The 23,291-nt window shown below is 36.8% G+C and overlaps 1 protein-coding gene across 1 annotated transcript in view; it reads left to right on the top strand.

Moving 5' to 3' along the window:
- The window catches only part of ROS1 (ROS proto-oncogene 1, receptor tyrosine kinase), a 146,568-nt gene that overhangs the window by 40,135 nt on the left and 83,142 nt on the right, over positions 1-23,291 (top strand). The window contains exons 12-17 of the mRNA XM_011935073.1: positions 1,339-1,835; positions 3,150-3,404; positions 4,497-4,607; positions 5,639-5,817; positions 7,988-8,179; positions 12,295-12,395. Of these exons, the coding sequence (XP_011790463.1) occupies positions 1,339-1,835; positions 3,150-3,404; positions 4,497-4,607; positions 5,639-5,817; positions 7,988-8,179; positions 12,295-12,395 (1,335 nt within the window). The remainder of the gene's footprint in view (positions 1-1,338; positions 1,836-3,149; positions 3,405-4,496; positions 4,608-5,638; positions 5,818-7,987; positions 8,180-12,294; positions 12,396-23,291) is intronic.

The following is a 23,291-nucleotide window of genomic DNA, read 5'->3' as shown; positions in this document are numbered from 1 at the left end:
ATGGAATACTATGCCACCATAAAAAAGGATGAGTTCATTTCCTTTGTAGGGACATGGATGAAGCTGGAAACCATCATTCTCAGCAAACTATTGCAAGGACAAAAAACACCAAACACCACATGTTCTCACTTATAGGTGGGAAATGAACAATGAGATCACTTGGACACAGGGTGAAACATCACACACCGGGGTCTGTCATGGAGTAGTAGGGCGAGTGGGGAGGGACAGCATTAGGAGATAGACCTAATGTAAATGATGGGTTAATGGGTGCAGCACACCAGCATGGCATATGCATACATATGTAACAAACCTGCACATTATGCACATGTACCCTAGAACTTAAAGTATATAATAAATAAATAAATAAATAAATAAATTGGATGTGCTTCTCTAATTCTTCCATTGGCTTCTTTCTCCTGATTGCTGGATTGTCCTGCTTCAGTCATGTATGGGGTATTTCTTTGTGGTTTATAAAATGGTAGGTCTATTGCCTGAATCAATTGTAGATTAAAAAAAATATTAGTCCACTCCAAATGCAAAGTAGCCATGCTAGATAGTTATAGCAAAATGGTAACTGTACAATTAAAAATGGTTTAAATGTTTTACTTTCTTCCATTTATCACTCAGAATGCATGAGAAAATTTACTGATAAAATTAGACTTAAGGATGTGTGTTTTTTGGAGGAAAATGTTTGATAGCCATGTGGTTTCTATATAGTATGTTTTCCTTTAAAATGTTGAAAAACCCTTCCTGGCCAGGCTTGGTGGCTCATACCTGTAATCCTAGCACTTTGGGAAGTCAGGGTGTGCAGATCACTTGAGCCCAGGAGTTCAGGACTAGCCTGGGCAACATGGTGATACCCTGTCTCCGCAAAAAATACAAAAATTATTATTTTTTTGTATAATGTGGCACACCTGTGGCCCCAGCTACATGGGAGACTGAGGTGTGGGAGGATGACTTGAACCCAGGCGGTTGAGGCTGCAGTGAGCTGTGAGTGTGCCACTGAACTCCAGCCTGGGTGACAGAGTAATACCTTGCCTCAAAAAAAATAAAAGACCCTTCCTGTTTTTGAAATTTTTGATTTCTTAAAAAAGTCACTTATAATAATTAAGAGACTAAGCATTACAAGCGAGGCTGAAATTTTCTAATGTTCCAACCTGTAACTTAAATGAATAGAGTATAGCTTAGGAAATTACCTTTTTGCACCTTGGAAAACCCTGTACTTAGCAACATCAGAGATACATACTGATCGTGCAACAGAATAAAGCAATTAGCTGAGGAGGTTACTCATCCACGTTTGGACTGAATCTCATGAGGTTTCTTTTGTTCCTACGTCAGGTATGTCTTTTACCTCCTGAGAGATGGCATTGATAGAGCAGACCTTCCTGTGCCATCTGGCCGATGTGCAGAAGCTGTGCGTATTGTGGAGAGTTGCACGTTAAAGGACTTTGCAATCAAGCCACAATCCAAGCGAATCATTTACTTCAATGACACTGCCCAAGTCTTCATGTCAACATTTCTGGATGGCTCTGCTTCCCATCTCATCCTACCTCACATCCCCTTTGCTGATGTGAAAAGTTTTGCTTGTGAAAACAATGACTTTCTTGTCACAGATGGCAAGGTCATTTTCCAACAGGATGCTTTGTCTTTTAATGAGTTCATCGTGGGATGTGACCTGAGTCACATAGAAGAATTTGGGTTTGGTAACTTGGTCATCTTCGGCTCGTCCTCCCAGCTGCACCCTCTGCCAGGCCGCCCGCAGGAGCTTTCGGTGCTGTTTGGCTCTCACCAGGCTTTTGTTCGATGGAAGCCTCCTGCCCTTGCCATAGGAGCCAGTGAGTGCTCTGTCCCCAGGGTGGTTACTGGCCTTGCTGGAATAAGAGGAAGGTTTGAACTGCTTGATGTTGTGATTCAAGTTTGAGAACCCCATGTGGCTATTCAGTCATCAACCAGAAGCAGCTACTTAGCTAAAAAAAAAAAAAATTTATACATTTGTCCTACGTTTATTAGTTTTACAGTAGGAGAATCTCTATACTTCTCATGTATACCCCAATAGAATAATTTGAACATTTATTGAGTGTCTGCTAAGATCCAGGCATTGACATTCTATTCAGAACAAATAGCCAGGGAGATAGAATACTTGGGTTGAGATTTTTTTGTGCTGTCGAAAGCTTGCATGAATTTCAGCAATTCCCTAAAACTCTCTGAACTCGAATCTCCATCTCCGGAGAGAGGTAGTATGTGGGTGGATAAGCAGGTGGGCTCTGGAGTCAGCCTGCATGGATTCAAATACAGAATGACCCTGGGCAAGTTAGTAAACCACTCTGTGCCTCAATTTCCACACCTGGAAAAGGGGAATATTTATTATATCTTTTAATGGAACTGTCATACAGATAAAATTAAAATACATAAGTAGCGCCCTTAGAACAGTATCTAGCACAGAGGTCAGCAAACTTTTTCTGTAAAGGAAGGACCAGATAGTAAACATTTTTATTTACTTTGTGGGTCAGATGGTCCCTGTCATAGCTACTCAACTCTGCCATTGTAGTGTGAAGACAGCCATACATAATATGTGAATGAGTAACTGTGGCTGTGTTCCATTACAACTTTATTTACAGAAACAGTGGGCCAGGTTTGGCCTGTGAGTGGAGTTTGCCAACCCCTGGTCCCCTAGGCAATAGTAAATATCTAGAAAACATTGGCTGTTTTTTACTTTAGAACAAAGTTAATTATGTCTGTTTGCTGCGTGTCTCAAAGATGGCTGAAAATGAATAGGTAATTTTTTTTTTTTTATTGATTGGGCTTCTTGGAGGAAGGTACTATGCAAACAGTGGTAATTACATTAGAGATTCATCATTAAGCATTTTTTATCAAGAGCCTGATTATATCTGTTATTGTTGTAGAGAACCTCTCCAGCAATTATATGCAGCAAGCATGTAGCTTTGACTGAAGGACAGTCCCATTTGTCGGGAATGCTGTCTACTTCAATGCAGCCAAATGAGTGGCATGAGGAATGAACACTGTCCTAGCCTCATCAACAAATTATCCCTGGTGATTATCGAGGTAGCGGATATTACTGCCCAACTGCTCTCCCATTTGAGATGAGGCTGTAGGTGAATTTATTGAGAATCCTTGGTTTGCCCTTGCAGATGTCATTCTGACCAGTGATATTATTGAACCCTTTGAATTAGGCCCTTCTGCCTGGCAGAACTGGACCTATGAGGTGAAAGTATCCACCCAAGACCCTCCTGAAGTCACTCATATTTTCTCGAACATAAGTGGAACCATGCTGAATGTACCTGAGCTGCAGAGTGCTACGAAATATAAGGTTTCTGTGAGAGCAAGTTCACCAAAGAGGCCAGGCCCCTGGTCAGAGTCCTCAGTGGGTACTACCCTGGTGCCAGGTGAGAAAATGTTCTGGATTTAGGGAGTGGCTCTCACAAAAAGAGGACTAGCTGAGCGTCCTTTAAATTTCCTTGCCTTGGATGTAAAGAAATGAAAATGAGGGTGTACTGACCTCTTGAGTATGTGTTTGAGTAAACACATATTGAGTTTGTATTTATTTTCTGAGATTAGGAAAGCAAATAAAGCACCGTGTGATATTTAATTAGTGTTTCTAACCTGCCATTTTAAACTTTCCAAGAAATTTTTTTTTTTTTTTTGAGACGGAGTCTTGCTCTGTCGCCCGGGCTGGAGTGCAGTGGCCAGATCTCAGCTCACTGCAAGCTCCGCCTCCCGGGTTCACGCCATTCTCCTGCCTCAGCCTCCCAAGTGGCTGGGATTACAGGCGCCCGCCACCTCGCCCGGCTAGTTTTTTTTTTGTATTTTTTTAGTAGAGACGGGGTTTCACCGTGTTCGCCAGGATGGTCTCGATCTCCTGACCTCGTGATCCGCCCGTCTCGGCCTCCCAAAGTGCTGGGATTACAGGCTTGAGCCACCGCGCCGGGCCACTTTCCAAGATATTTTTAAGAAAACACTATAATTGATTCTTTACAGGTTTCTTCTTTCTCATGGTATATTAAGCAGTGGCATTCCTGAACTCTGAGGGTCTAGCTGAGAGAAGTTGAGGGGCTGTGAATTATGCTGAATTGCCTCCTCTTGGCTGAAAAGACATGGAAGAATGACTATACCATTTATATGACTATTGTTATCACAATCTCTTCTGGGTGCTCTGAATGAGACCATGACAAACAGTAGTCAAAACCCCCTCAAAAATTCTGCAATGATTAAGACACTGTCATAGAGACAATCTCGCCATGTGTTTTTCTTCACATGTCAAAAATTTATGTGAAAATCAGGAAGTGTGTTTAATGGGATCATTCTTGTTACACAGATAACAACTACTCAGATCCTTTCATAGAACTTTTCAGAGTGTTGACATTCTTTTACTTTATAAAGAAAATCATAAGATATAAGACATAGATATAAGTATATAAGATATCTTTAAAGAGTTTGCTTTCCCTGATGTTTCTTTTAATTTCTTTTTTACTAAACAGCTAGTGAACCACCATTTATCATGGCGGTGAAAGAAGATGGGCTTTGGAGTAAACCATTAAATAGCTTTGGCCCAGGAGAGTTCTTATCCTCTGATATAAGAAATGTGTCAGGTAAACACCAAGTCCCCTGTTCACTTGAATGACAGATTTCTACTCATAAGGCTTCCCACATCATTCAATAAATCAAAAGAATAGGGTATTTTGGTATTAGGTCAATAGTGAAAGGAAAAAATATTGACTCAACTCTACTGCCGGTGATTCTGTTAAGAAAATGTCAGTTCTCACACAGGAATGCTATTTATTAAGTCACAAAATGTGAGGTTGTTTCTAGTTTTATGCCCACCAGGATGGCTTTGATATAATGCTCATGTATTAATCTACCAATGTCATCTCACATTAACAGCCTATCTTGTTCCACTAAGGCAGTTATACTTAAATAATTTACTATGTGTTTGCTATAAGACAGGAGCAGAAACTGCTGCATAGAGTTCTAAATAAGGTAGAAGCAATAATTGGTTGACAAAGAGAATTATTAAGTAATGAATGGGTAATTTGCCTGGAAGGCATTAGAAGGAAGAAAAGTCTTCATTCTGGGGTGTTATAACAGTGATCTTGCCTGAAGATGACATCTTCTATAGTTATCTAATTGTTTATTGATTTATGTGGCCATTAAAATCAGCATTTCTGACCAACATAGGAGCCGGATGTAGGTAATGTAGCACCAACGGAGAGAATGCCACTTCGGCATTGGCTGAGTCTGGGCTTCCTCTTGATGTATCTGTGAGCCCTTAGGCATGATCTCACCTTGTCTCAGGTTAACCGTCTCTCAGGTTAACCATCTCAAAAATGGGAATACTTCCTACTTCCTATCTTTGTTTTAGGAACAAAGTGAGATCTGTAAAGTGCTTGGGACAATGTTTGGCAAAGAGGAGATGCTCGTTGTGTATCCACTGTTCTCTCTAGTTCCAGGGGTTAAGATTTTGGGAAACATTATTGAAATATTCTTGACAGATCAAGTTCTAGTGATTATGTGTCAGTGTGTTCTTTAAAATTATGTTGAGGTGCAGATGTGATTTGTTGACTCATTATGTTTTTGTTGGTATGTATGAAAAATAACTGCTAATCATTCACTTTATTTTGAGACATGGATTGGTATAACAACAGCCTCTACTACAGTGACACGAAAGGTGACGTTTTTGTGTGGCTGCTGAATGGGACGGATATCTCAGAGAATTATCACCTACCCAGCATTGCAGGAGCAGGAGCTTTAGCTTTTGAGTGGCTGGGTCACTTTCTCTACTGGGCTGGAAAGACATATGTGGTGAGTTAAAGCATGGCATTCTGGATGCTCTAGAACAATACTTATCCACTTGTGACTGGCACACCAATTTCATGTTTTTTAAAAAATACTTGTGTACCACCTATACTATTATTTATTTAATGTTTACCCTTAAACAAACTCACTTAATTTTTTTTTTTCTTTTTTTGAGACTCAGTTTCACCCTGCTTCCCAGGCTGGAGTGCAGTGGCGTGATCTTGGCCTCCGCCTCCCAAGTAACTGAGATTACAGGCACACGCCACCATGCCTGGCTAGTTCTTGTGTTTTCAGCGGAGATGGGGTTTCACCATGTTGGCCAGGCTGGTCTCGAGCTCCTGACCTCAAGAGATCTGCCTGCCTCAGCCTCCCAAAGTGCTGGGATTACAGGCATGAGCCACCGCACCCAGCCCCATCTCACTTTTAAAATGTGTTTTTGTATAAATTAAATTTATCACTATTTGTTGAATTAGTTATTTTTTTCCCCAAAAATAGTTTAAAATAAATACATGGAAATGCTCACCTGAGCATTGGTGTCTTGGCAGGAACATGGCATGCTCCAAAGGCATGATTCAAGGAAACTAAATAGAGACAATTTTCAAAGGTGTACACAGGGCTAGAGAAAATAAACAAAAGATCGTGAAGCATCCTCACGGTTTACAAGTGTGGGAAGATATAAGTCTAGGTGTGAAGAGGCAAGGGGAAGAAGTGGAAGAACCTGGTGAGGGCTGTAGCTGTAGGAGAGTAGCTGATATGGACTGTGACTTTAGGCACACAAGCTGGCCACTATCAAGATGTATGATCTGGCAAGGAGCCAGCTAAAGGAACAAGAACCCCAACCCCTCCTTCCTCCTGTCCTCTGATCTGCCAGTGCTTCCATTGGCTGAACCTCACCAGAAGCCAGACACAACCCATTAACCTAGCAGATAAAGTCCATAGATGTTGGCCTATGGGGGCACAGAGTAGGGTGGAGAAGGTTGGAGATTAGACTTCGAGGCAAAATAAAGACATCCAGCACACCTGTGGAGTGATATATTTTGAAGAGAAAGATGATGGTTAATGACAAGAACATTGGCCTGACAGATCAAGAAATATGATATTGAAATCGTTTTTCATCAGGAAAGTACCTGCTGTCCATTCATTTATTTGTCCAGTGATCATTTACCTACTACCAATGCGTTGAAATCCTTGAAAGAGGCAAAGTAGGGAATATAAAATAAATAGCCGACATGTCCCTGCTCTTTAAAAAAACAGCTTTGTTGTGATAGAATTCACATAACACGAAATTCATTCTTTTATTGTGTAGAATTCAGAGATTTTTTTTTTGTGTCCAGTGTTGTGCAGCCATCATCAGTTGTCCCTGCTCTTCTGATGAGATAAAATACATATATGAAATAAAGAAGCATGTGAAGCAATGTATTTAGAGACAAAGCAATATGGTACAATCTGAATTCATAACTGTCAAAGATGTGCAAGCAGAATGAAATTGAGTGGGGTTAGTCAGAAAACACTCCCTCAAATGGGTTAGTTTAAAAACACTTTTGAAAAAGGAAATGGAAGAGTGGACATAAAAAAAGTTTTAAGTATTTTCTCTATCTCTTACAAAAGTGTTTAACTTCAGGACAAATTGTTTAACTTTAACCCACTTTACCTGTGAAAAACTAGGGAATAGAAATCCTTCATAAGCTTAATGTGAGGATTAGACGAGTTTATATTTTAAAGATAAAAAAGTACAGCGCCTGGCACATTATTGATACTCAATCATGAAATATTAGGGAACTATACTGATAGAGAGGAGCAAGTGGAGATGTCATCATTTATAAGGACATATGCATCTTTTTTTACATATAATCAAATATATTCCTATCCAGCAGTGTTCACATTGTCTGGATGTATAATTAGGAAAAGCAGTTATTTTTATGCAAAATAAATTTATTTCCCTTCTCTTTGGAGGCATGAAAACAGATAAGCCCTGTGAGGGCAGATGCCATGTCTGTTTGCTTGTTGCTATGTTTCCAAGGCTTATCACACTACCCAGCACATGGTACCAATCACTGTTTGTGGTTGAATGAATGAATGGATTAATCAAGCAATTTATGAATGATTGCATTAAACTATTCAGAAATAATAGTGTCATTTGAAAGCCATTAACTGGCCATACAATTATGTTTTTTAGATACAAAGGCAGTCTGTGTTGACAGGACACGCAGACATTGTTACCCACGTGAAGCTATTGGTGAATGACATGGTGGTGGATTCAGTTGGTGGATATCTCTACTGGACCACACTCTATTCAGTGGAAAGCACCAGACTAAATGGGGAAAGTTCCCTTATACTACAGGCACAGCCTTGGTTTTCTGGGAAAAAGGTGACAAATTAAAAGATCTGATCATTTAGTAATACTAAATAGCTCTATTTATGATAATACCGTCTCTCGCTTATTGTGAGTACTTAAAGCAGACTTCTAAAGGAATTACTGTTTTGGTAAGATCTTGATTTAACCAAGATTTCTATTATTTGAAAAAAAAAAGCCTTATTTGATGGTCATAATTGAAAGCCTTATTTGATGGTCATAAGTGATTATATAAGTTCAAATGCACTATAGAGATTTTTTTTAGTTGCTTTATTTTGAGTGAACTCAACTTAAAAGTATTTTAATTTATAACTGTTTTTATAGTCTTAAGGACTTCTGTTGAATATTTTAGAAGCTTTGAATCAGGTGGTGATTAGGCATTTTACTATTTTAAATCAGTTTTGGGTACTGACTGTTCTAAAAACTGTTTCTAAAAACTAGGCAAATTATTTGACTTCTCCATGTTTCTTTCCTTATCTGAAAAATGGGACTATTAACTATTATTCTACCTCCCAGGTTTTTTTAAAATAAAGATTATATGAGATTATTCATGAGAAGGAGTGGGAATAGTTCTAGGTACAAAGTAAATGCTCAGTAGTTAAGCTCTTATTATTATTACGCAGCCTGCAAAATATGCCAGATACAGGAATGTTTCTAAAGCAAATGTTACTTTTACTTCCTCAGCTTCTACAGCAATACCCATTTTTGTTGAATCTGTTTAGCTACCCACCAGGTATCCATCTAAGTTTCTAAATTTTAATTTTTTCTGATCATAATGGTGACATATTTCAACTATAGAAAACTTGAAAATTGCAGAAATGCGTTAAGAATAAATAAATTATTCACACTATTTCTACCTAATACATCCCTTAAGATTTCTTATTTTAAGTCATTTTTTTTCTGCAGAGATAAAATATACATAATACAGAATACCAGATCATTTAAAAATTATATGTTTATATATGAACTAATAGTTGAGTCACTTGATCTCCAATTCCAATAACATATATGGGCCATAATTCCTGGGATATTTAAAGAGATCTGATTTGCATTACATGGATTATAACAAGCATTTAAAAGAGATGGAAATTTATGTACCATATCTAAAGATTAATCATTCTTGTCAAATAATAAAAAGGTCCCTTAATTCTATTTTGGAGTCACTTGAGTCTGAATACAAAGAAAGCATTTTTTTTTTCAAAAAATATAATTGTTAGGGAAAAGCATTTTCATTTTTGTAAAAACATATTGATAATATTATCTCAAGAGTAACTTCTTCTCCAGTTCAGAGACTTTGTCAGTAATCTTCCCAGTGTTCTGATACGGTTGTTTGAGTACTCTCACCAGCCAGGAAAAAGCTCTGGTGTGACCTTAGAGACTTTCTCATAAGTGATTGAGTCATCTAAGCATGTTTGGGGGAAGTTCATCCTTCTTACCCCTCTTTAAATCCCCCCTCCAAATACTTATACACTGCAGATGGGAATGTAAATTAATACAACATCTATGGAAAACAGCGCAGAGCTTTCTTAAAGAACTAATAATATTTCTATCATTCGATCCAGCAGTCCCACTACAGGGTATCTCCCCAAAGGAAAAGAAGTCATTATATCAAAAAGACACCTGCACACGTATGTTTATGGCAGCACAATTTGCAATTGCAAAGACAGGGAACCAACCTAAGTGCCCATCAACTGATTAGTGGATAAAGAAAATGTGGTGTAAATACACCATGGAATACACTCAGCCATAAAGAAAGGAAGGAAATAATGTCTTTTGCAGCAACTTGGATGGAGCTGGAGACCATTATTCTAAGTAAAGTAACTCAGGAATGGCAAACCAAATACTGTATGTCCTCACTTATAAGTGGGAGCTAAGCCACGGGTATGCAAAAGCATACAGAGTAATATAATAGACTTTGGAAACTCAGAAGGAGGGAGGGTGGAAGTTGGGTGGGGGATAAAAATACCCTACATATTGGGTACATTTTCACACTACTCAGGTGACTGGTGCACTAAAATCTCAGCCTTTACAACTGTATAATTCTTCCATGTAACCAAAAACTACCTGTACCCCAAAAGCTATTGAAATTAAATATATATATAGCAAAAGAATGGAAATTTAAAAAAACACTCGTCTCCAAATCCTCTCCCAGGTTGTCAAGTGCTGTTGTTGCTTTTGCAAATCTGTGTTCTGGTTCCATGGTTTGATGTCTAATCTATCTGACTCCATTAGTGCCAGTGGATGCTCTGAAGGCAACACATTTTGCATCCAGCAAAGCTCTTCATCTCTCTCTTGTTCATTTATGTCATGTACAGGTTTATTATGCAGTAATGATATATTTTGCAATCAGCAGATATAATGAAATACAGTCAGGCAATTATTTATAGAAAGGCCCAATTATTTGTGTGATAAAAAAAGAATGAACAAAGTAAGAGATTCTTCTAAGGTAAAAAGATACCTTTTGCCACATCTGATGAGCTCAACTCACAGCATATGGTACATTTTACCATAGAATTAAAATTTAACATAAAGGTTTTAGTTTAGATCAGAGAGGTTTACATACAAGGTATGGAGTACCCTCTGACTTTTTAAATATGAAACTGCTGACTGCACAGAGGAATGGGATGATGACCCAGCACCTGAATTTTACTTAGAGTTTGAATAGTTTGTTGTATTCCAGCAAAAAATTGTAGAATCTCCTTCTTAAAATAGATTAAATATACTTAATTTGTAATGTAGAAACTCTAGTGCATCTCATTGTAAATAACCAAACAAGGTTAACCTGATTTCTCTTTAACTGGAAAAAAAAAAATCAATAAATCTCTCTCAGCATGGAGCAAGGACTTGATTCAATTCCTAAAAGGCTGGGAATTGCCAGAATACATTTTTACCTTCTGGAGAATAAGTTGGTTGAGTTTTCCTGAAGATAGAAGGCTGTGATTTATATGACAACTGAAGGGTTTTTGCCGTCATGTACGTTGTAACTGTTTCTTTGTAGAAGGGTAACTTTTCAGGAAGAATTTTTACCTCTTGGATACCTTATTATCGTAGTCTTTTCACATATTTCACTGGCTCATCATTTTTGTTTAAATGTTGCTGTATCTTGCTAAAGATATAATCATCAACTTTAATTCTACTGGGGATACCTCACAACCTCTAGGTATGTTACAGGGAGATTCCACTGCTCTGAGATCAGGCTACTGGCATTCTTAACCTATTTGGAAAATATTTGTAAAGCCAAAGAAAGCAAAAACAGGATCTTTGGATTCTATGCCATAGGAAAAGCAGCCTTTCTTCAGGCCTCACCTCGTCGACTGAATGTAAACTTAAGATATCCATTGCAACAAGAAAGCAAAGAATAGTAAGAAGTGGTTCTCATATGTCATCTGGAAATAGGGCTTTATATACACATTACTATTCAATTTTAACACACAAACATCCTTTGTGTATGATCTTTTTAAAGTGTATGAGAATGTTTTGGGTTGCAATTGATAGAAAATACAATTCAAAATGGTTTAAACCATTGTTGCCATGTTGGAATCACCTGTGAAGTTTTAAACCATACTGGAGCCTAGGTTCTGTCCCCAGAGATCGTAATTTAATAGAGTGCAGCCTGGGAATTGAGATTTTTTTAAAACTCCACAAATCATTCTAATATGCAGCTATGTTTGATAACAACAGGTTTAAACAACAACAAAATTCACTGGCTCATGTTGCTAAAGAGGCCAGAGTTATCACTATCTTTAGGCAAGCTTGGCGTAGGCTCAACGTTTCAGATTCAGTAGCTCTAGAGTGTGATTGATAATTTCTATTTGTTCCAAGTTTCCAGGTGATGCTGTTGCTGCAGGTCTGAGAATCATACTTTGATAATTACTGGAGCTAAGTATATAAAAGTGAATAATATACTCCTTGCCTTTTTGTAAAATTTTAGGACACCAGTGTTTATACCCAAATAGCATAGTAATAAGTGTGATCATATAACTTTTATATTCAGAAAAAAGCAAACATTATTGAATTTTTTATTCCATAGAGTTTGTTAAAGAGGAATCTATAGCATAAGTGTGACCTGTTCACAAAGATATGCTTCAAACATGTATTTGGTTTATTTTCTTACCTTACTTTCTATTTAGGTGATTGCTCTAACTTTAGACCTCAGTGATGGGCTCCTGTATTGGTTGGTTCAAGACAGTCAATGTATTCACCTGTACACAGCTGTTCTTCGGGGACAGAGGTAAGTAGAGTCCCTCAAAGGCAATTGATTGTGAAGCATACTTGTCAGTCATAAATGATAATGCATAAAAATTCATTTATTTTTTCAATAAACATTTTCTGGTTATCCACTGTGTTGCAGGCTTTGGGCTTGTAGGGTAAAGGGGTTTGTAAATAACTAGTTACAGTAGAATATGGTAAGTGCTGTGATGGGGTATAAAGAGAGTACAGTATAGACACTCAGGAGAATGCTGCTTAAGAGCCCAGGAAGTGTATGGATAAGCTTTCCTGCTTCTTCACAAAATAGAGTATACATTATGGAATGAAGGCAGAACTCCTCCTGTGATGTCTTAAATGAAAACTAGAGAGTGAAAGGGACCACATGAAATTATCTCCTTGATCTGTGTCTTCAAGCTTATCCCCCTGTCCTGCTCTTGTTGGCATCTTTACATCTTCCACGTTAGCATTGTCAGATATTTTAAAAATAAATTTTACACTTTTGTTTTAAAAAATTAGTTAAAATATATATAACATAAGATATTCAGATCTTAAGTATTCCATTACATCAGTTTAGACAAATGCATTTTGAGACGTAGAACATATCCATCATCACAAAAATTCCTGTGCTGCTTCCCAATCAATCTGCACCCCTCCAGAAATACGTACTTTTTATATCTGGCTTCTTGTACTTGGCGTAAAATCTTTTGCGATACATTCATGTCGTTATGTGTATTAGTTTTTCCTTTTTATTGCTGAGTAATATTCCACTGTGTGAAGATACCGCTGTCTGTGTATCCATTCTATGCATGTCTTCATGGACATTTTAATTGCTTCCTAATTTTGGTTATTATGTATAAAACTGAGTATTTGTATACAAGACTTTTTGTGGATGTATACTTGGATAAATACCTAGGAGTAGAATTGCTGGGTGATAGGGTAGATAGATGTTTATATTATTAAGTAATTGCCAGTTTTTCAAAATGTTTGTGCCATTTTACATTCCCATAAAAATGTATGAAAATTGTCATTCTTCCATATCCTTTCAACAGTTGGCTTTGGCAGTCTTTCTTATATTCATCATTCTTTGGTTTGGGGAGCAGTAAATATTGTGATTTTAACCAGCACTTCCCTGGTGACTATCAATTTTGATCACTTTTTCATTTGTTATTGGCCATTTATATATCTTCTTTTATGATGTGCCTGTTCCAGTATTCTTCTCATTTTTAAATGAGTTGTCTTTTCATTATTGAGTTGTTCTGTATATAAGCACTTTGTCAAAATATATGTTGTGAATATTTTATCTCAGTGTTTAGTTTATCTGGTGGTGTGCTTTTATGAGCAGAATTTCATTTTGATTAAGTCCAATTTACGCATTTTCTATATTCTGTGCTTTCTGTGTTTTCTACAAGAAATCTTAGCCTATCCCAAAGTTGTGAAGATTTTATACTGTATTTTTTTCTAGAAGCTTTATCATTTTAGCTTTCATGATTAGATCTGTAGTTCATCTTAAATTTATTTTGGGGTATGGTGTGAGATATGAGTTAAAGTTTTCTTTTTTTCCTTTCTATAGGGATATTCAGTTATTCTAGGACCATTTGCTGAAGAGATTTTCTCTTTATTTAGTTGTGTTGGGACCTTTACTGAAAATAATTTGGGCCGGGCACGGTGGCTCACGCCTGTAATCCCAGCACTTTGGGAGGCCGAGGTGGGTGGATAGCCTAAGGTCAGGAGTTTGAGACCAGGCTGACCAACATGGTGAAACCCCATCTCTACTAAAAATACAAAAAGTAGTCAAGCATGGTGATGGATGCCTGTAATCCCAGCTACTCAGAAGGCTGAGGCATGAGAATCACTTGAAACTGGGAGGCAGAGGCTGCAGTAAGCAGAGATCGCGCCATTGCACTCCAGCCTGGGCAACAAGAGTGAAACTCTGCCAAAAAAAAAAAAAAAGAAAGAAAGAAAAAATAATTTGACTGTGTATATGTGGGTCTATTTCTGGACTCTCTATTCTGTTCCTTTGATATATTTGTTTATTCTTTTTGCCAGTGCTACATTGTCTTGATTACTGTAAATTCAGAGAAAAACTTGAAGATAGGCAAATTCAGTCCTTCTACTTTGCTTTTCTTTTTCAATATTTTTATTTTGGCTATACTTGATCTTCTGCCTTTCCAAATAGATTTTAAAATCATCTCACTAATTTCTAGAATAAATCCTGCTGGAATTTTGAATCTCTTTTCAGTTTAGGGAGAATGAATATCTTAAAATTTTGAATCTTTCAATCAATGAAAATAGTGTATCTCTCCATTTGTTTGGGTTTTCTTTAATATCTCTTAGCAGTGTTTTATAGTTTTTAGTGTAGATGTCTAAAATATCTTTTATTAGGTTAATGCCTAGGTATCTAATTTTTTGACACTTTGTATATGTTATTTTTTAAAATTCCCTTTTCTAAATGTCCATTACTAGTGTGGCAAAATACAATTGCTTTTTGTATATGACTTTGTATGTTATACATTTTTAAGTTAATTTCTATGTCCTAGTAGATTTCTTCTAGAATACTTTAGTAAGAGGTAGAAGTCTCAAAAATGACTTAGGAAGCATTCTCTCCTCAATTTTCTGAAAGCATTTGTATAGAATTGCTATTAATTCTTCTTTAGTTTTGATAAAATCCACAAGCAAATTCATCTGGACCTGGAGTTTTCTTTGTGGAAAATTATTTGATTACAAATTCAGTATCTTTTAAGGATATATGGCTATTTATTTGTATTTCTTCTTGAGCCAGTTTTGGTAATTCATGCTTTCAAGAATTTGTCATTTTCCACGAGTTGTCAAATTTAATAATATCCTCTTATTATAATTTTCATGTCTACAGTGTCTGCAGTGATATCCTTTTATACTTCTGCTATTGGTACACTTTTTTTCTTGATCACTCCTGCTAAAAAGTTTGTCAGATTTATTTATCTTTTCAAATAATTTGTTTCTGGTATTATTGATTTTTTTCTGTTTTGTCAATTTTTGATTTCATTAATTTCTAATCTTATTTTTATTATTTTCCCTTTTCTATTTATTTTAGCCATCATTTTCTGTTATTTTTCTAGGTTTTTAGATTGAAAAGAAAGGTCATTGTTTTTGTATCATTCCACTCACTGGCATTTAAAACTATGAGTTTCTTTCAAGGTCTGTATTAGTTGTATTCAACAGATTTTGGTATGTCTCCAACTGTGATTATAGATTTGCCTATAGTTCTTTTTGGTTAATGTATTTGGGTGCTTTATATTTAGTAGGCTGATGATCTGTATACTTGATTATATTGCCTTTTATCATTATAAAACACTCCTATTCATCTATGTTAATAATATTCTTCATCTTAAAGATTCCTTTGTCTGATATTACTATGGCCACATCAGCTTTCTTTTGCTTAGTGTTTGCAAACTATTTCCATGTATTTACTTTTTAACTGCTTTGAGTTATTTATTTTTATTTATATTTATTGTATTGTTTTATTGTTGGTTTTAAAATTTTTATTTTAGCTTAAGGAGTACATGTGCAGGTAAGTTCTATAGATAAATAGTGTGTCCTGGGGGTTTGGGGTACAGATTGTTACCCAGGTAACAAGCATATTACCCCATAGGTAGTTTCTCTTTTTAAAAACATTTTATTTTTTAATTCAATAAGTTTTTGGGGAACAGGTGGTGTTTGGTTACATGGATAAGTTCTTTAGTGGTGAATTCTGAAATTTTGGTAAACCCATCACCTGAGCGGTGTACACTGTACCCAGTGTGTAGTCTTTATCCCTCACCCTCCTCCCACCCTTTACTCCAAATCCCCAAAGTCCATTGTGTCATTCTTATGCCTTTGCATCCTCATAGCTTAGCTCTCACTTATGAGTGAGAATGTATGATGTTTGGTTTTCCATTCCTGAGTTACTTCACTTAGAATAATGGTCTCCAATTCCATCTGGGTTGCTATGAATGCCATTATTTTGTTCCTTTTCATGACCAAGTAGTATTCATATATATATATATATGAATTCATATATATATACATACACACACACACACACACACAACATTTTCTTTATTCACTCATTAATGGGTGTTTGCGCTGGTTCCACATTTTTGCAATCATGAATTGTGCTGCTATAAACATGCATGTGCATGTATCTTTTTCATATAATGACTTCTTTTCCCCAGGTGGATACCCAATGGTGGGATTGCTGGATCAAATGGTAGATCTACTTTTAGTTCTTGAAGGAATTTTCACACTGTTTTCCATAGTGGTTGTACTAGTTTACATTCCCACCAGCAGCGTAAAAGTGTTCCCTTTTCACCACATCCATGCCAACATCTATTTTTTGAGATGGTTTGTTTTTTTTCTTGTTGATTTGTTTGCATTCCTTGTAGATTTTGGATATCAGTCCTTTGTCAGACACATAGTTTGTGAATATTTTCTCCCACTATGTGGGTTGTCTGTTTACTCTGCTTATTATTTTGCTGTGCAGAAACTTTTTAGTTCAATTAAGTCCCATCTATTTATCTTTGTTTTTGTTGCATTTGATGCTGGATTCTTTGTCATAAGTCTTTTCCTAAGCCAATGTCTAGAAGGGTTTCTTCAATGTTATCTTCTAGAATTGTTAAGGTTTCAGGTCTTAGATTTAAGTCTTTGATCCATCTTGAGTTGATTTTTGTATAAGGTGAGAGATGAGGATCCAGCTTCATTCTTGTACATGCGGTTTTCCAATTATCCCAGCACCATTTGTTGAATAAGGTATCCTTTCCCTACTTTATGTTTTTGTTTGCTTTGTCGAAGATCAGTTGGCTGTAAGTAATTGGCTTTATTTCCAGGTTCTCTATTCTGTTACATTGATATGTGTGCCTATTTTTATACCAGTATCATACTGTTTTGGTGACTATATTCTTATAGTACAGTTTGAAGTCAGGTGATGTGATGCCTCCAGATTCGTTCTTTTTGCTTAGTCTTGCTTTGGCTATGTGGGTTCTTTTTTGGTTCCACATGCATTTTAGGATTGTTCTCTCTTGTTCTGTGAAGAATGATGCTGGTATTTCAATGTGAATTACATTGAATTTATAGATTACTTTTGGCAGTATGGTCATTTTTCACAATATTGAGTCACCCATTCATGAGCATGGGATATGTTTCCATTTGTTTATGTCATCTATGATTTTTTTTCTTTCCTTCTTTTTTTCTTTTTTTCTTTTTTGTATTATACTTTAAGTTCTAGGGTACATGTGCACAACGTGAAGGTTTGTTACATATGTATAAATGTGCCATGTTGGTGTGGTCATCTATGATTTCTTTCAGCAGTGTTGTATAGTTGTCCTTGCAGAAGTCTTTCATCTTCTTAGGTACATTTGTGAGTATATTTTTGCAGCTATTGTAAAAGGGGTTGAATTATTGATTTGATTCTCAGCTTGATCACTGTTGGTGCATAGCAGTGCTACTGATTTGTGTACATTAATTTTGTATTCTGAAATTTTGCTGAATTCATTTATCAGTATTAGGAGCTTTATGGAGAAGTATTTAGGGTTTTCTAGATATATGATCATGTCATCAGCAAATAGTGATAGTATGACTTCCTCTTTACTGATTTGGATGCCCTTTATTTCTTTCTCTTTTCTGATTACTCTAGCTAGGACTTCCAGTACTATGTTGAACAGAACTGGTGAGACTGGGCATCCTTGTCTTGTTCCAGTTCTCAGAGGGAATGCTTTCAACTTTTCCCTATTCAGTATAATGTTGGCTCTGGGTTTGTCATAGATGACTTTTATTACATTAAGATATGTCCCTTCTATGCCAGTGCTGCTGAGGTTTTAATCATAAAGGGATGCTGAGTTTTGTCAAGTGGTTTTACTGCATCTATTGAGATGATCATGTGATTTTTGTTTTAAATTCTATTTATGTGGTATATTACACTTATTTCCTTGTGTATGTTAAACCATACCTATATCCTTGGTATGAAACCCACTTGATTTTATGGATTATTTTTTGCTATGCTGTTGGATTCATTTAACTAGTATTTGGTTAACGATGTTTGCACCTGTATTCATCAGGGATGTTTGTCTGAAGTTTTCTTTTTGTGTTATGTCTTTCCTGGTTTGGTATTAGGGTGATATTGGTTTCATGGAATGATTTAGGGAGGATTCCCTCCTTATCTTTTGGAATAGTGTCAATAGAATTAGTACCAATTCTTTGAATATCTGATAAAATTCAGCTGTTTATCTGTCTGGTCCTAGACTTTTTTTTGTTGGCAATTTTTAAATTAACATTTCAGTCTTGCTTCTTGTTATTGCTCTGTTCAGAGTTTCTATGTATTCCTAGTTTAATCTAGGAGGGTTGTATATTTTCAGGAATTTATCCATCTCCTCTAGGTTTTCTAGTGTGTGCCTATAGAGGTGTTCATAGTAGCCTTGAATGATCTTTTGTGTTTCTGTAGTATTGGTTATAATGTCTTACATTTTGTTTCTAATTGAGCTTGTTTGGATCTTCTCTCTTCTTTTCTTTATTAATCTTCCTAATGGTCTGTCGGTTTTGTTTATCTTTTCAAAGAACTGGCTTTTCGTTTCATTTACCTTTTGTATTGCCTTTTTGTATTGATTTCACTTAGTTCTGCTCTGATCTTTGTTATTTCTTTTCTTCTGTTGGGTTTTGGTTTGGTTTGTTTTTGTTTTTCTAGTTCCTGAGGTATGACCTTAGATTGTCTGTGTGTGCTCTTTCAGACTTTTTGATGTAGGCATTCAATGCTATGAGCTTTCCTCTCAGCACCGCTTTTTGCTGTATCCCAGATGTTTTGATAGGTTATGTCACTGTTCAGTTCAAATAATTATTACCTCTTCCTCTTGATTGCATTGTTGACCCAGTGATCATTCAGGAACAAGTTATTTAATTTCCATGTATTTGCATGGTTTTGAGGGTTCCTTCTGGAGTTGATTTCCAATTTTTTTTCCACTGTGGTCTGAGTATACTTATATATTAATTTTGATTTTCTTATATTTGTTGAGACTTGTTTATTTGGCTGTTATGTGGCCTGTCTTGAAGAGTTTTCCATGTGCTGATGAATAGAATGTATATTCTGCAGTTGTTGACTAGAATATTCTGTAAATATCTGTTAAGTCCATTTGTTCTAGAGTATAGTTGAAGTCCATTGTTTTTTTGTTGACTTTCTGTCATCACAACCTGTTTAGTGCTGTCAGTGGAGTATTGAAGCCCCTACTATTGTGTCGCTGCCTGTCTCATTTCTTAGGTCTAGGAGTTATTGTTTTATAAATTTGGGAGATCCAGTGTTAGGTGCATATATATTTAGGACTGTGATATTTTCCTGTTGGACTAGCCCTTTTATCATTATATAATTTCCCTCTTTGTCTTTTTAAACTGTTGTTGCTTTAAAGTCTGTTTTGCCTGATATAAGAATAGCTACTTCTGCTCACTTTTGGTTTCCATTTGCATGGAATATCTTTTTCCATTCCTTTACGTTGAGTTTCTGTGAGTTCCTTATGTGTTAGGTGAGCCTCTTGAAGACAGAAGAAATCTGGTTTGTGAATTCTTACCCATTTTGCAATTCTGTATCTTTGAAGAGGTGCATTTAGGCCATTTACATTCAATGTTAGTATTGAGAAGTGAGGTACTATTCTATTCGTTATGCTAGTTACTGCATGAATATCTTTTTTTTTATTGTGTTATTGTTTTACAGGTTCTTTGAGATTTATGCTTTAAGGAGGTTCTATTTTGGTGTATTTCAAGTATTTGTTTCAAGATTTAAAGCTCCTTTTAGCAGTTCTTGCAGTGCTAGCTTGTTAGTGGCAAATTCTCTCAGCCTTTGTCTGAAAAAGACTGTGACTTTCTTTCATTTGTGAAGCTTAGTTTTGCTGAATACAAAATTCTTGGCCAATAATTGTTCTGTTTAAGGAGGCTAAAGATAGGACCCCAATCCCTTCTAGCTTGTAGGGTTTCTGCTGAGAAATCTGCTGTTAATCTGATAGGTTTTCATTTATAGGTTACCTGATGTTTTTGCCTTGAAGCTCTAAAGATCCTTTCCTCCATCTTGACTTTAGATAACCTGATGACTATGTGCCTAGGCAATGATCTTTTTATGATGAATTTCCCAGGTGTTCTTTGGGCTTCTTGTATTTGAATGTCTAGATCTCTAGCAAGACCAGGGAAGTTTTCCTCAATTATTCCCTCAAATATGTTTTCCAAACTTTTAGATAGCTCTTCTTCCTTGGAAGCACCAGTTATTCTTAGGTTTGGTCATTTAACAGGATCTCAAACTTCTTAGAAGCTTTGTTCTTTTTTTTAGTTATTATTCCTTTTTTTGTTTGTTTTTGTTGGACTGAGTTAATTCAAAAGCCTTGTCTTCAAGCTTTGAAGTTCTTTCTTCTACTTGTTTGATTCTATTGCTGAGACTTTCTAGTGTATTTTGCATTTCTCTAAGCATGTCCTTCATTTCCAGAAGTTGTGATTGTTTTTTATTTATGCTGTCTATTTCTCTGGATATTTTTTCTACCCATATCCTGTATCATTTTTTAAATTTCTTTAAGTTGGTATTCACCTTTTTCTAGTGCCTCCTTGATTAGCATATTAATTGACTTTCTGAATTCTTTTTCTGGCAATTCAGAGATTTCTTGGTTTGGATCCATTGCTGGTGAGCTAGTGTGATCTTTTGGGGATGTTAAAGAATTTTGTTTTGTAATATTACTGGAATTGTTTTTCTGGATTTGGGTGGACTATGTCAGAGGAAGATCTGGGGCTCAAAGGCTGTTCAGATTCTTTTGTCCCATGGGGTGCTCCCTTGATGTGGTGCTCTCCCTCTTCCCCTAGGGATGGGGCTTCCTAAGAGCTGAACTGCGATGATTATTAATTCTGTTCCGGGTCTAGCCTCCCAGTGGAGCTACCCAGCTCCAGGCTGGTACTGGGAAGTGTCTGCAAAGGCTTTATGATGTGATTCATCTTCAGGTCTCTCAGCCATGGATACTAGTACCTGTTCTGGTGGAGATAGCAGGGGACTGAAGTGGACTCTGGGAGGGTCCCTTGTGGTACTTTTGTTTAGTGCACTGGTTTTTGTTGGTTGGCCTCCAGCCAGGAGCTAGCACTTTCAAAAGAGCATTAGTTGCAGTAATATAGGGAAGATACAAGCTTGCCCTAGAGTCACCTGGATAAGTATTCAGGTTTCTCAGGCAGTGGGTGGGGCCATAGAGCCCCCAAGAGAGTATGTCTTTTGTCTTCAGCTACCAGGATGGGTAGAGAAAGACCATCAGTTGGGGCAGGGTTAGGCATGACTGAGCTCAGACTCTCCTTGGGCAGGGCTTGCTGTGGCTGCTGTGGGAGATGGGGGTGTAGTTCTCAGGCTGATGGAGTTATGTTCCCAGGGGTATTATGGCTGCCTTTACTGCCTTATACAGGCCACCAGGGAAGTGAGGAGAAGCCAGCAGAGACAGGCTTCGCCCAACTCCCACACATCCTGAAAGGCCGGTCTCACTCCCACTGGGTCCCCCATGCAGCCAGTGAGTAGGGCGAAGAACTTGCTGCAAGTTACAAGCCTCCCTGCTGAAAAAGCAAGCAGGGCTTTCAGGTTTCATACCTTCCACCTGTCATGGTTTCTGTGTTCATATCTGCACTCCCTGTTTGTCCTCTTTTCCAGGTTCTGTCCAGGAAACTTTACAAAGTTCAGCTGGAACGTTTCTTCTTTCTGTGGTCTTTCTGCAGTTCCACTGGCAGCTCTCCCCAAGGATCTTAGCAAGACAAAGTCAGGAATGGCTTCCCTGGGGTCTGCAAGTGCTCACAGGGCTCTTCCCGCTGCTTCCTCTACCCCTATATTTTGCTTGGCTCTAAATTTGCCTCAGCTCCAGGTGAGGTCAAATCCTTTTCCCATGATCTGGACCTTCAGGTTTCCCACAGAGGATGTGTGTTTGGGGGCGGACACTCCCCATATCACACTTTGGGCACTCAGTTTTTTGGCTGTCTCACAAAGCCTGCAGCAGCAAGTCTCTTCCTTCAAAGGGTCTGTGGATTCTCTCAGCTGTCTTGGTATGTTCCTGTGGTAGTTCTTGGAGCAAAAGTTCATGATGTGAGTCTCCACATGCTGCTCTGTCCATTGAATGGGAGCTGCAAGTTAGTCCTCGCCTTCTATCCAACATTTTGGGAATTGATCTGAGTCTTTACATTTAAAGTGTCTTTCTTGTAAACAACATGCAGGATTTTGCATTTTTACACAATCTAACAATTTCTGCATTTTAATTAAGGCATTTGGTTCATTTACATTTAATATAATTATCGATATGTTTGGATTTAAGTCTATTATCTTGATGTGTGACTTCCATTTTTCTCTTAGCTCTTTGTTCCTCTGTTTCTACTTCTTTGCCATTTTTGTGGGTGAATAAAATAATTTTTAGTATTCCATTTTATCTCCTCTAATGACATTTTAGGTATGTCTATTTATATTTTTTAGGCTACATTAGAAATTAAAATATGCATTTTTTACATGATACATCTTCAACTTATCAAGTCAACATCCAAATATATCCTTCACTTCATAAATGATTTAAAAACTTTATGACTATATATGCCTAATTTTTACCACCCTACTCTTAGTGTTCTTGGGGTTATATGTTTTACTTCTACTCATACTTTAAAATCCATGTTCTTTTGTAAATAGCCAATAATTTAAAAATATTTAACTAATAGTTTTTAAGGGAGAAGTTACACATCTAAAATTAAAATATGGGACATAAAGTCATTAGAACCCAGCGTTGAGAGGGAGAATTTAGAGATCATTTTATTTCATTGATGAAGACACTGAGGCCCAGAGATGTTAATGCATTTTCCTAATATCACATTGTTAATCAGAGGAATGGTCAGGAAGTGATTAAAACAAAATGTCATACTCTAAAGGAAAGATTTCCGTTAT

This window comes from Colobus angolensis, unplaced genomic scaffold, assembly GCF_000951035.1.
Source record: "Colobus angolensis palliatus isolate OR3802 unplaced genomic scaffold, Cang.pa_1.0 Scaffold14, whole genome shotgun sequence".
In the NCBI taxonomy this organism is placed as follows: Eukaryota; Metazoa; Chordata; class Mammalia; order Primates; family Cercopithecidae; genus Colobus; species Colobus angolensis.
The sequence above is the reverse complement of the archived record's forward strand: the minus strand, read 5'-3'. Positions and strand labels throughout refer to the sequence as shown.